Raw genomic sequence first — 12,703 nt, 5'->3', positions numbered from 1 at the left:
AAAGTGAATTGAGTTAACGGACTAATACTTTAAAGTGATGAAATTGTTTCATCATAATTAATCATGTCTTTTTTTCCATGAACTACTAAATTCATATGGTAACTATATGGATTCAAATACATGCAAACAAATGTGTGAAATACCATATAAATATTCATTAGAAAACATCATAGTTTGAGATATTAGCATTTAGTTTCCATAACATGAGCCTCACCTAAAGAGAGATGAAATTGTCAGCCATCTTGCTCCTAGAGGTACCCAAAAATTTCAAAAAGGCTAGGCAAAAATATGGGAGGTGAAATGGTGAGTTTTGGTCACTTTGAGTCTGCAAATAGTATTCTTCCTTGTGCTCTTAGCACTCGTTTTAAGTTGCACTACAACATACAGCAACATGGAGTGGTCAAATAATATACAATTTCCCTTTTGTTACGTTTTTGGAGTGATGGAAGGGATGGGCGAGTAGCAATTCCAGGTATCAGTACCAAGCCAAATACCAAATTATTGTCTTGACGTATACCTTTAAAAAAATCAGTTGTTTTTTCATGGCAAATGTACTTGTTTTATCTGTGTTGACGATAACTCAAAAGTTGAGCATTGCTGTTGCTATCTGTCTTGAAGAAGTGGTAACAAATGTCATTAAATTTTGCTTGAAGTTTTGAATCCATTAACATTAATATGAGCTCTGGCTTTCTTAAAGGGACATTTTGCATTTTTTAGCACATCGTAGTGAAATATAATCATCATTAAAAGGAAAAACATTACTGATTTACATAATAAGCAAAAGTACATGAACCCTAACCAAAAATGCATTTTCTTTTTCAAATTTAAACAACATACAAATCTGGACTAAAGATTAGTATTTTAGTCTACGACTGCTTTATCTTGAAGCAAGACTAAGCTCAACACGATCGCACAAAAAAACGAAGGGCATTAAAGGAAAAGTTTATATTAAGTTGTTCATGGTTTAAGGGATACACTATGTGAAATTCTGGCAGCAAAAAAAAACATCTTCAAAATAAACGGAGTACTTTAACTGGAATCCAGAGGCGTGTTCAGGAGAGTGATCAGACATGTAGTCTCTTGATAATCGCTTGCCGCGCACTGCTGAACGTTTTGTAATCGCTCACTGTGATTGCCTTACTGATCCAAAATGGCCGACGACAGTACAATAGATTTCGTTCTACAGCTTGCTTTGAGCGAGTTGGCTGATATGAGCGACAGTTCGCATATTGACACAGTTAAGGTTATCCTAAACGCAGTGGAAGGGTCATACCTGTCTTGCATTGTTCACAAACATTACCAGGCAATGTAAGACGATATATTACATCGCCAACAGCACTCGTCAGGGTGAGATCCTCTATCTTCTGCACTGTCGACGCCATGTTGGAAATCAAAGTAAGCGGTCTTTCTCCCGTGATTACTCGGGCACGCGAGCGCTCAATAATCACTGGCCGTTCAGAAGCTAGCGATAGCTCGCGATAGCAATCACTCACTCTCCTGAACACGCCTCTGATGATAGACTTCTAGCAAATGCTAAATCTGCAGTGAACAATTGAACATTGAACGCGTACAAAAAAAGTTACTATTATTTATTGTGACTTTCTAAAGTTGAGTAGTGTTTTGATATTTGTGTCCTTATACATAAATATAATCAATATCATTAAAGATTTGTTTGTGTCTTTGGATTTGTTTTTTTTTCAATATTCTGGAGATGGATTGCGTTTTGCGCGAAAACATTTACTGCTTTTTAATGTCAAAAGATTGGTTGTTATAGATATTCATAGAAAATGTTTAATGGGTGTTACTGGAAGCACCATTTTGTGCTGGAATTCTAAAAGATGGATTCGATTCGATCAAAACAACATGTCATAAGAAATTGGCGTTTAATATAGCCCAAATCTCCAAAGAGTTAATTCACCCAACTATGTTACCTCTAAATGTGTGAATGATTATCACATTTTCTTAAATAATTCTTGAAGGACCTGATGAAACTGTGTCTTAACTTCACTTTATGTTCCTCAGGTCCTCTTGAGGATGGCCTGGAGGAAGAGGATGAGGAGTGTATTTCTGAGGAGAATGAGCTCCTGGGCAAAGTCGAGTTCTCGGCGGAAGAGAACTTCCCAGTTGAGTTTGATCCGGAGAGCATGGCTTGCGAGGACATGGAGTTCTTCTGCAACAAAGGTGAGTGGCGTCAACTTCTTTGTAAGCAGACCCCAGTCATCCCCCAGAAGGTCCCGCTCTTTTTGAAGCTCAATGCCAGACAATATGTCAGCAACCCTCATGCCAAGACATCAAAAATAAGTGGAGCACATGCCAAAGGCTTTTAATAAAAGTCCTGCCCAAATCAAGCGTCGCATGAATATTTTTTCTTTTACTTTTCCAGCTTCATTATCTGAAGTGGAAACGATCCATTTTGATATTTTATTCCCGAAGAGCAGCGGTTTGATCTAAGAGATTGGCACACTGATAGGGCTTGTGAAGGTGTGCTAAGGTGCCCCGACGTTTCGGAGAGCGTGCCACTTTCTTTTGAGGTTGCGCCGAAGGCTCACGACTTCGCTAAAGCAGCACCTGCTCCTGTTTGGAGGCCCAAGTAGAAAGTGGGGAGAAGCCCTGCCCGGGAGGCGCCAGTCTTCTTTGAACCCTGATTCAATTAGATTTTGCCTTTGTGCTTCTGTTTCATTTTGGTCACACCGTACCATCACATGAACTAATTTGTGGTCTTCTCCAGGTTACAGTGAGAAGATGACAGAGTTGCCCAATCCCTCCGCCTACCCCCTGTATCCCCTCAGGTCACATGTCTTTGCTACCCCAGGTGTCCATTCCCCTTACGGTTTCGATATGTTTGAGTTTTTAATGAGGCAATGGCCTTGTTTCTCCTTTCAAATTAAAAATGTTACAGTTGTTTCTTCACACCTTTAAACTGATGTGCCTTGTGGGATTGCATTCCAGAATGGAAAATACACTTTTATGTTTCAGGTAGACTGCGCCCTAGTAATTGTATCAATTTATTTTCTTTTGTTCTCGGGAAAAAGTTGAAGAGTGCATTTGTTTGGAAATTGCAATTACTAGCAACACTCCGACTGCTTTTAGCCTTTTGTCTCTGACACGATGTGTACTTAAACTTCAAAGTAATGTGCATATAGGCTCGTAATTGCCCGCTAGCTATGATATAGATGGCTGTTGCTGCCGCTGCAAAAAAATATTCGCCCTCAGAATATCTTCAAAGTAGTTTGTCGGAGCGGGTGATTTTTTTTTTCCATTGTTTTGGGTAAAATCGTGTGACTAAACTTGGCCTCAAATATCATTTGCATGTCCTGGGTTGTCAAAAAATAAACTGTGAGTTTTCCCTGGTGGAAATTATTAATCTGTTCCTTGTCACACACAAGCAAGTCTTGCCAGAGTTTTGTATTAATTATTGGTTTGCACTGCCAGTGGCTAAATCTCTTTTGACTCCTAAGACCCAAGTTATGCTTTATCCACACTTTCTTTTTTCAATCGTGGCAAGTTTTACACCATCATCAGGTGTAGCCCCCCATGATCCTTTTCTCAATTAGATCTATTTAAAACGAATGTCAGCTGGGCTTAAATCTACCCCACTTGTGTGAAAGTGCCGTGCATTACGAAAGACGCGTTTCAGACGGCATTAAATGGTTTAAGTGTGTTATTACTCGACTATAGAAGGAAGAGGGACCTTGATTAACTAAACCCTCTCAAATGCGATGGCTCGGCGTAATTAGCCATGTGCGGACTTGAACGTGGATTTTAAAGCAGCCGCTCATCCCGTGGCCTTTATCTTGTGGCACTTTCTGGAGAATAAGGTCTCCCGTGTAAGGTTCCTCCACTGAGCAGCGACTCCCTGGTCTTAGCTGAGCCTTGTATCTGTGTAGTCACTCTATGAAATGGGCTTGTCAGGGGGACCTAAAACCTCCATTAAAAGTTTCAGTCCATAATAGGTATTAAAAAGCTGTTGGAACACAAAGAAGAGTACCAATTTTCATTAACATATGAAGCACTTATTAACTTTGATCAGAGTGCGGTGAAGTAGTAAAGCTGCTTAAAGGCGCAAAGGTCAGGAAGTTGAATGCCACCAAAGCCTTAGCCATTTTCCTTACCCTTGCAAATAAGACTGGTCAGATAAGTGGTGAAGGGAGTGCTTCTTCATGTCCCATCTTGGTTTGAGGCTTGGAACCTCCAAGTGAGATGATGGCTGACTTATGACAGGTTCAGTTAATGCCGATATGCCTAGACACAGGCCGAGCAAAAAACGTCAATAATTCACATCAGTCTCAACTGATTAGATTTGTATCTGGAAGGGGTGTACAGGCGTCCCTGCGTTCACACATAGCTAAAGCAAAAGATGCAAGTGCGGTTAAGAATTTTTCAAATACAATAATCTTTGCTATAACACTGTTAATTTTGTCCAGGCTTTTTCAATTGCTATGTGTTAGTAACGCTAGGGTTTAATAAGTCCCGTGCATGTACAGCAGACAGTAAACTCATATCACATTTATTTGTATAGCCCTTTATCACAAAAAGTCTCGAAGGGCAGCACAAACCAAACTTTTCAATATCCCCTGATCTAAAACCTTCATGAGGGCAAGGAAACAACTGAAAAAACCTTGTCATTAGGAAAATCAAAAAACTTTGAGAAGTGGTCGCACATACTGTAAAGTTATCCCGCTTTCAGGATGACCAGCCTGCAGATCTTACAAGGGCATCAACACACAATAGATAGTCAACATCTTGTATTTCTTTAAAAAGTTCTTTGAAATGGATAACTGCTTTTATTTCTTAAAAAAACAATCGTTACTATCTATCTATCTTCCTTGGTCATATCCCTCAAGAGGGGTGACCGACAGCATGACAAACACATACAATATCAAAGAAAGTAAAAAAAATATATAGAAAAAAAACACACAAACATTTTTGGACCATGGCCAACCCAAATGCCCAAACAAGTTAGGCACCTCGGCACCTTAGTTGGTCATGCTTTCGTCCCTCCAGATGAAACGGGACACAAAAAAGCGGCCATGTCACTCGGGTCAGGGTGACTTAATACACTCTTGTTTAACAGCAGGGCCCGACAGCTTTCACTGATTTACCCCTGCCGCATCATACAGGTGCCCTGCCCATCCCTTAGAACGCGTCCAAACATCCCAATATCCTTTTACAACACCTCTCCACTCATTCCTATCACCAACAAACAATAGTTACAACTCAGTGGAATTTATTGTTTGATTGTCACTGATTGTTTTTGGTACATTAACAAAGAAAAAAAAAAAAAAAAAGAACAAACAATTACCGTACATTATCGACGTTTTAAAGCACTGAACTATTTCTGCAATTCATATAAACACTCGATATTTTTAGTTTAGTTCAATCAGAATGCTGTTTTCATTATTAAATCAAATAAAAGTACATTTTTATGTTGACTTTCTATTAAAACTAATAAGTGACCCATGTTCTGTTTCCATTAATGTAGCACACGTGGAACTGTTTCTCTAATTATTATAGACAAAAAAAAAATTCTTAGAGTCTTAGCCCTGGCAAAATTACACATCTTGACCGAATGACCTGCAAAGTGGCCGAATCAAAGATGACACTTTTCTCCGCTGAAGCAATCTAAATCTCCAGCAGTGCACGGAAAGGTCTTTTTGGCTGCTTTGCCACAGCTGCCAGCCTCTAGAATGGCGATTGTGGAATTTTAATGCACAGTTGGTGCAGGAGAATGTGAGAAAATGCTAATTTGTGGTGCGATAAGATGAATCAAGTCATCCCTTTAGCCCCATTTGACTCAGTGGAGGAAATTAATCATTAATGTTTGTTAAGTATGACAATCTAACTGGGCCAGATCTACACGCTCAGAGACGAAGGCAGAGCGAGATAAAGAGCCGGGCTGCAGACAAGGAGGAAAACTGCCAGATTCTGTAATGATGGGAATTCATTGGCATTTAAAGAGACAGTGGCAGGGCCTCGCACTAATCGCCTCCTCCATTGGAGCCGTCTCGCTGCTGCAAATTGAAAACAATTTCAACCTATTTTCCTGACAAGTCTTCAAGCAATGCTTGACTTTGGAGGAAAAAAGTTGCTTGGAAGATAATGTAATCAGTTTGGACGTGTTATCCACCAGCAACTAACTATCAACGAATTAATTACACATTATTTTGGAGCAGGGGCTTGAAAACATGCAAACTAAGTGGTGTTAGAGCTCGTGTTCGTCTGCCTTCTCTCAACAAATGCCCCAGTTTACTGTGGTCAATATTGGATGTAATAATAATAATAATTATTAATAATAATAATAATTTCCTTTGTATTGTCATTCTTTGTAACAATGTACACAGAACGAAATGTCGATACACCTGACCCGTTGTAGCGAGCCGATGCAGCCGCAGCCAACAGAGGGCGCCGCCATTTTACCAATGTTATAAGTCTTAGGTATGACTCGGCCGAGGCGCGAACCAGCGACCTCCCAGTCTCAAAGCGGGCGCCCTACCATCTAGGCTACTGAGTAAACCCTTTATAGAAAAGTTAAATAGTGTGCAAAATGTTTACCCGTTTGTATGTTTGGGCAAATACCAGTTGAAGTTATTGGTATCTGTGTCACATATAAACACTTTTAAGGTATCATCCCAATGACACTATAATGCCTTCTATTGGTCATCTACAAATCAGGTACCTAATTTAGAGAAATGTTAGATTGCCATTAGTAAATCTGATATTAGGATAGAATACTTTGTTAAAATTTAAAGGTATGGCAGTTTTTGTGGAGGTAAGAAAACGTATTCACTGTTGGTGTCAGTATGTAGTATCAGTATCAATGACTATCTGTTTAACGTTTTTGGTCAAGTCAAGTCACATTTATTTATAAAGCCCTTAATCACAAAAATGTTTCAAAGAACTGCACAGGATTACAATTACACCATTACCTGATCTTAAACCAACATGCGGGCAAGGAAAAACTCAAAACCTCAGCGTGAGGAAAAAAGTAACCTTGAGAAGGAGCCTCACAAGTGGTAATCCCCCTTCCAGGATGACCAGGGTGGAATAGTTTTAGCATTGAGTTACAGTACACAAACATAGTAAACATCAATCAAAGAGAACACTAGATAATATGTTGAAATGTATCCGGAAAGAGCTTGACAGCAACGTCATCCCCAGCCTGTAAACTAGTCCAGAAAGTCCATAACAGCAACGACGGCAACGACGCAGCTTCCCATCTCTGCCAGCTGGTCAATGCAGGCGTTGACATGCTTCAGGTCAGACGCTGGTCCGCTGACTCATCTCAAATCGTCCTTCTCCTTTGTATCACCACCAGCCAGGTAGTCGGAAAAAGACGGGACAATACAAAATACGAGGTGGGCATGAATCATACGCTTTTGAATAGAAGTATGTCTTAAGTCTAGATTTAAAAACTTCTACTGAGGTTGCAGATCTTATCTCCGGAGGCAGAGCATTCCACAGCACCGGGGCCCGGATGGAGAACGCTCTCGAGCCTGCAGACTTCTTGGCTCTCAGAGTCACAAGTACACCGGCATTTTCAGAGCGGAGGCTCCGTGCAGGAAAATAGGGGTAAATCAAATCTGAGAGATAAGATGGCACAAGTCCATGCAAACATTTGTATGTTAGTAAGAGAACCTTAAAGTCACATCTTAAGTGGACTGGGAGCCAGTGCAAGTTGGCCAATACAGGAGTAGTATGCTCAAACTTTTTTGTCTTTGTCAAGAGTCTAGCTGCCGCATTCTGAACCACCTGCAAACTTTTTATGCTAGACATCGGGAGGCCAGAAAGCACTACATTACAGTAATCAAGCCGAGAAGTAATAAACGCATGAATTAGAACCTCTAGATCTGATTGAGACAGCATTGAACAAATCTTCGCAATATTACGGAGGTGGAAGAAAGCTATTCTAGTAATATTTTTCACGTGTAACTGAAACAACAGATTAGGATCAAATATAACACCTAGATTTTTGACCGAGTCACTATGGGTGATATTACATTTGTCTAGGTTCAGGGCAGTGTTTGAAAATAAGGATCAATCTCAAAAATATCACAAACATTTTGTGCAGACTTTTTTTTTTTGCGTCAAACAAAAAAATGAAGAATGCTGACTACGGAAAATGTTGCTTAAAAAAATGTGTGACACCTTCAAACTTTTAGTATACACTCTTATTACAATTCATAATTTTAACTATCTATCTACTGTATCAATCTCTCTATCTATCCCTCTAGTGCAGGTGTCACCAACACGGTGCCCGCGGGCACCCGGTCGCCCGCAAGGACCACATGAGTCGCCCGCGGGCCTGTTCCAAAAATAGCACATCTCATAGAGAGCTGCGTCTAAAAATTAATTTTGTTCTGTTGCTATTATTTTTTTAATCACACTTGTATGTATATAGATTTAAAAAATACTATCTTAAAAATACTTTAAGGTTAACGCGCACAATATTTACCTATGGGCAGTAAAGTAGAGCTTGTGGGATGTGGAGAGTAAGCTAGCGGGCGCTGTATGCACTTTCGTACCCCAAAAACATGGCAGAAAAAAGAAAGAAAACGTATCTCTTTCACAGTGAATGGGAAGAGGAGTTCTTTTTTACGACTGTAAAAGAAACCTGCGTGTGTCTGATTTGCGGGACGACCGTGGCGACAGCAAAACGGCACAATGTGGAGAGACATTTCAATACGTGTCACAAAAGCTACCATGATAAATATCCACCTGCAAGCGCCCTACGGGCAGAAAAAGCCCGTGAGCTAAAGACCGCTCTGGGTAAGCAACAGTCTTTTTTTACGAGGCCGGCCAAAAACTCACAAAAAGCAACCGAAGCCTCGTTTAGAGCTACACATTTTCTGATCAAGAAAAAAAAGGCATTTACAGATGGAGAAGTTGTCAAAGAAGCGATGTTATTAATTGCTAACACTGTATTTAAAGACGAGAAAAATGGAAGCGACCTAATCTCCACTCTTTCCGACGTCCAACTGGGGGCATCTACGATGGCAAGACGAGTATCAGCTATGTCCAGTAACTTGGTCGATCAGTTGGAGCAGGATCTGGCGAAGTGCAAGTGGTTTAGCCTCCAGTGCGATGAGTCCGTGGACAGCAGCAGTACAGCGCAGTTATTGGTTTTTATCCGGATGGTGTTTAATGATTTCTCCACAAAAGAAGAACTCCTGACACTACTGCCCTTAAAGACAACTACGAGAGGAGTTGACATTTATAACACGGTGAAGGAGTTTTTCGTGCAGAAAAAGGTGCCATTGGAAAAGCTGGTAGCGGTGACAACAGACGGGGCTCCTGCTATGGTCGGCCGACAGACAGGTTTCATCGCTCACTGTAAACGTGACCCAGACTTCCCCAAATTTCTGCATTACCATTGCATCATTCACCAGCAGGCGTTGTGTGCGAAAGTGATCGGCTTTGGGCACGTGATGACTCCCGTTGTGAAAATCATAAACAACATCCGCTCCAAAGCAAAGCAGCACAGGATTTTCAAGGTACTATTAGAGGAGATGTCAGCAGAATATGGGGACCTACTGCTACACACAGAAATCAGATGGCTCAGCAGAGGACGAGTTTTGCATCGTTTTTTGTCTCTTTTGCGTGAAATCAAAGAGTTCATGCAGTCCAAAGGCGAAGATGTCTCACTGCTAGAGGACACAGAGTGGACACTTGACCTTGCATTTTTGGTGGACATTACTGGGAAATTAAACCTCCTGAACTGCCAGCTGCAAGGCAAAGGTAAGACTGTTGTCGATATGATAAGTGCTTTAAATGCATTTAAAGCCAAAATGAATGCATTCTCTGCAGATTTACAGAGAAAAAAAGTTCTGCACTTTCCCTCTGTGCAGTCAGTGCTGAAAGACAATGCTTCTGCATCTGAGACATTTGAAAAAGTGGCAGAAAAGTACATTGAAGTAATAAACAGACTTGGGCAAGAGTTTGAGAATAGGTTTTGTGACCTTCATCAGCTTGAACCATGTGTGTTCTTCATTTCCAACCCTTTCATGAATGGGGACACAACATGCTTTGCTGAGCAGTTAAGTGCAACGTTCAACTTGGATGCTGGACAGGTGGAGATTGAAATTATAACATTGCAAAATGATCTCCATCTCAAAGCCTACCAGGCTGCACCAAACTTTTGGCGCCTTGTTGACACAGAGAAGTACAGTGGAGTATGCACAGCAGCCATGAAGGTTGCCAGCCTGTTTGGCTCAACCTATCTCTGTGAATCAGCATTTTCTGACATGAACTTCATCAAAAACAAACACAGAACACGCCTCACTGATGCACATCTGAGAGACTCACTCACAGTTGCAGTGTCAAGTTACACACCAGATTACAACACACTGGTGAACAGCATGCAATGCCAGTCTTCCCACTAACCAAGGACGGATACCAGATGTAGTCAGTGACAACATGGTAGTGCCATGGCAAAGTTGAATTAAAATATTGAAGAATTGTGTTCAATTTAAAAGTGTGTTCATGACATTTAAAAGTTATAATTTTGTTAAACATAACACAGACTTGGCCATTAGTTCAAAATGTGAAATAAAAAATGTATTACATATTTAAAAATATGTAAGTTGATTTTGTTTAACATTACATAATTGTTAACTTTTTGAAACATGTTGCAACATAGTTCATGATTTGTTAACAGGGCATGTCAGTGGCTTGTGCAAATGGGATATTTTTTGCTAAAATGTAGTGATGTAAGTGATCATCTGAAAATGTAACAAATACTGTGATTAATAGAGATAAAGTGTTGAATATTGATATCTGTTTCCCACCTTGTTGTCATTTTTGATAATCATTGTTAGAAATCATTAACATGATCAGTGTCTTTACATAGGTGAGTATTACTAATCATTATAAATAATGTATAACTAAAGGCAAACTGAGCAAATTTGTTATTTCAGAAGAGCGTATCAAACTGGTAGCCCTTCGTATGATTCAGTAACCGTGAAGTAGCTCTCAGTTTCAAAAAGGTTGGTGACCCCTGCTCTAGTGGGAGGTCGCTGGAGTCAAGAACACACGCTCATTCACCAAACATTCATTCCCATTCGCTCTTTCCAACCTGACATCGAACATTGAGACCATAACACTCCGCTCCGCATCATGTGCTTGATATCAATCATTCTTAACCACCCTTTGTCGTTCACATCTATCCCTTGTATGCACACTTGCATCCAGTAAATTAACAGACCTCACATCCAGAGCACTTTTCACCCCATCCATCCAACCAGATTTGGGCCTTCCCGTTTTAGTCAAACGTCCTTCATCCATTATTTGCATACGTCCAAACCATATCTAAACATGTTACATTCATTTTATATTTGTCATAAATGTTCATGTCTACAATGTTGAAAAAAAATGTTTATAAAAATGAAAAACCAAAAGTAGTTTCGCATTCAACATGTATGTATGTTAAAAAGATTAATTCAAAATTAATTTAAAAAAAAATGCAAATAGCCCATTAGTGTAAGCCAGGGATGGGAAAACTATGATCCACCAATAAAAATGGTAAAAATCTAACAACAATGAATAGTACTATTAATAAAAACAAAAAAAGTACTTTTAATAAAAACATGTGTTTTGGTAACACTCGTGTTCTTAATATTCCTTGGTGTTTTTTATATACTTTATTGATTTTATTGACTTTATTGGCTTTATTACTTTACATTATCTTATCAACTGTAACTGCATTTTGTGTTTTTTCATGCAATTTCTCAAATTTACTGCTTAAAAGAAGGACATGATATAGTACTTTTTTTCATTATGCGTGTTTCAAAACCATATTTATGAAATACAGTGTAACCTCGGTTCTCGACCATAATCCGTTCCAGAACCCTGTTCGAAAACCGATTTGTTCGATCACCGAAATAGTTTTTTTCCCATTAAAAGTAATGTAAAATCGTTTTAATCCGTTCCAACACCACGAATGTTTACCATCAACGTAAACATGAAGCTAACCCAGGCTAAACGTACGTTCGCGTTAGCGTAATCTTCCGTACGAAAGATTGTTTTTCCGTACGAAAGATTACGCTAACATGAACGTGTAAAAATAAAAAAATCAGGTCGTTTACACGTCATTTAGCACCCGGGTCTCCACATAAAGTGGTGAGCGGTTAAAGGATAAAGAGAAGAATTATGAATAGGATTTCTTACCTTTGTGGTGGTCTGCAGAAGCCATGCTCTATTCCCTCGAAAGAAGGGAAACTTGCACACCTTCTTCATTTTGCTATTATCTATTTCTTAAATGCAATAGTTGTACGCACTACTCTTCTTTTTTTACCTGTAGCAACTTTGCTGCTTGCACCGACCTTCTTCGGAGGCATAATTAGGGGCTAAAACACTCCGTTCACCGATATTAAAAGCGAAAGCGAAAAGAAGTGCTCGCGCACGTCATAACAGTTCTTCACGAGGGGTGGGGGCAATCTACACGATCTACACCCGTACGCCGCTCAGCATCGCACCCTAGCGTACCGGCGTTCGAACTCCGATTTTTTGAACGAAAAGCGAAGCAAGAATTTCTCTAAATTTTTGTTCGAGAAGCGATTTGTTCGAACTGAGAGGCGTTCGAAAACCGAGGTTCCACTGTAAATTGAATTATAAACACATAAAATGAAATGTAATTGATACATGGAGATTTATTCATAAATACAAATCAGAAAAATTGGCTCAACCTACATTGTATTTTTCCTCATAT

General features: G+C 39.8%; 2 protein-coding genes across 4 annotated transcripts in view; both read left to right on the top strand.

Moving 5' to 3' along the window:
- Positions 1 to 12,703, top strand: part of zfpm2a (zinc finger protein, FOG family member 2a) — a 208,320-nt gene that overhangs the window by 56,554 nt on the left and 139,063 nt on the right. For both annotated transcript variants that reach the window (XM_088326401.1, XM_088326399.1), the window contains exon 2: positions 2,023 to 2,181. In XM_088326401.1, the coding sequence (XP_088182527.1) occupies positions 2,023 to 2,181 (159 nt within the window). The remainder of the gene's footprint in view (positions 1 to 2,022; positions 2,182 to 12,703) is intronic.
- LOC148371795 (general transcription factor II-I repeat domain-containing protein 2A-like) lies at positions 8,242 to 10,988 on the top strand. Of its 2 annotated transcripts, none has more exons than XM_088326398.1 (2): positions 8,242 to 8,766; positions 8,929 to 10,988. In XM_088326398.1, exons 1-2 carry the CDS (start codon positions 8,532 to 8,534, stop codon positions 10,377 to 10,379), a joined length of 1,686 nt encoding a protein of 561 aa, XP_088182524.1. In that variant the 5' UTR covers positions 8,242 to 8,531; the 3' UTR covers positions 10,380 to 10,988. The 2 variants fall into 2 exon arrangements, with proteins under 2 accessions (XP_088182524.1, XP_088182523.1); XM_088326397.1 differs by having other exon boundaries at positions 8,242 to 9,735; positions 9,805 to 10,988.

The sequence above is a fragment of the Urocampus carinirostris genome, chromosome 2 (assembly GCF_059441175.1).
Source record: "Urocampus carinirostris isolate Australia breed hairy pipefish chromosome 2, RoL_Ucar_1.0, whole genome shotgun sequence".
Taxonomy (NCBI): domain Eukaryota; kingdom Metazoa; phylum Chordata; class Actinopteri; order Syngnathiformes; family Syngnathidae; genus Urocampus; species Urocampus carinirostris.
This window is presented reverse-complemented; position numbering and strand designations above follow the sequence as displayed.

What these genes read in the sequence shown, in the direction of transcription:
- LOC148371795 (XM_088326397.1), top strand. Translation starts at nt 8,532, where the DNA reads ATGGCAGAAAAAAGAAAGAAAACGTATCTCTTTCACAGTGAATGGGAA. An exon ending in CTGCCAGCTGCAAGGCAAAG is followed by an intron (nt 9,736 to 9,804) that starts GTAAGACTGTTG and finishes CATTCTCTGCAG; the next exon opens with ATTTACAGAGAAAAAAAGTT.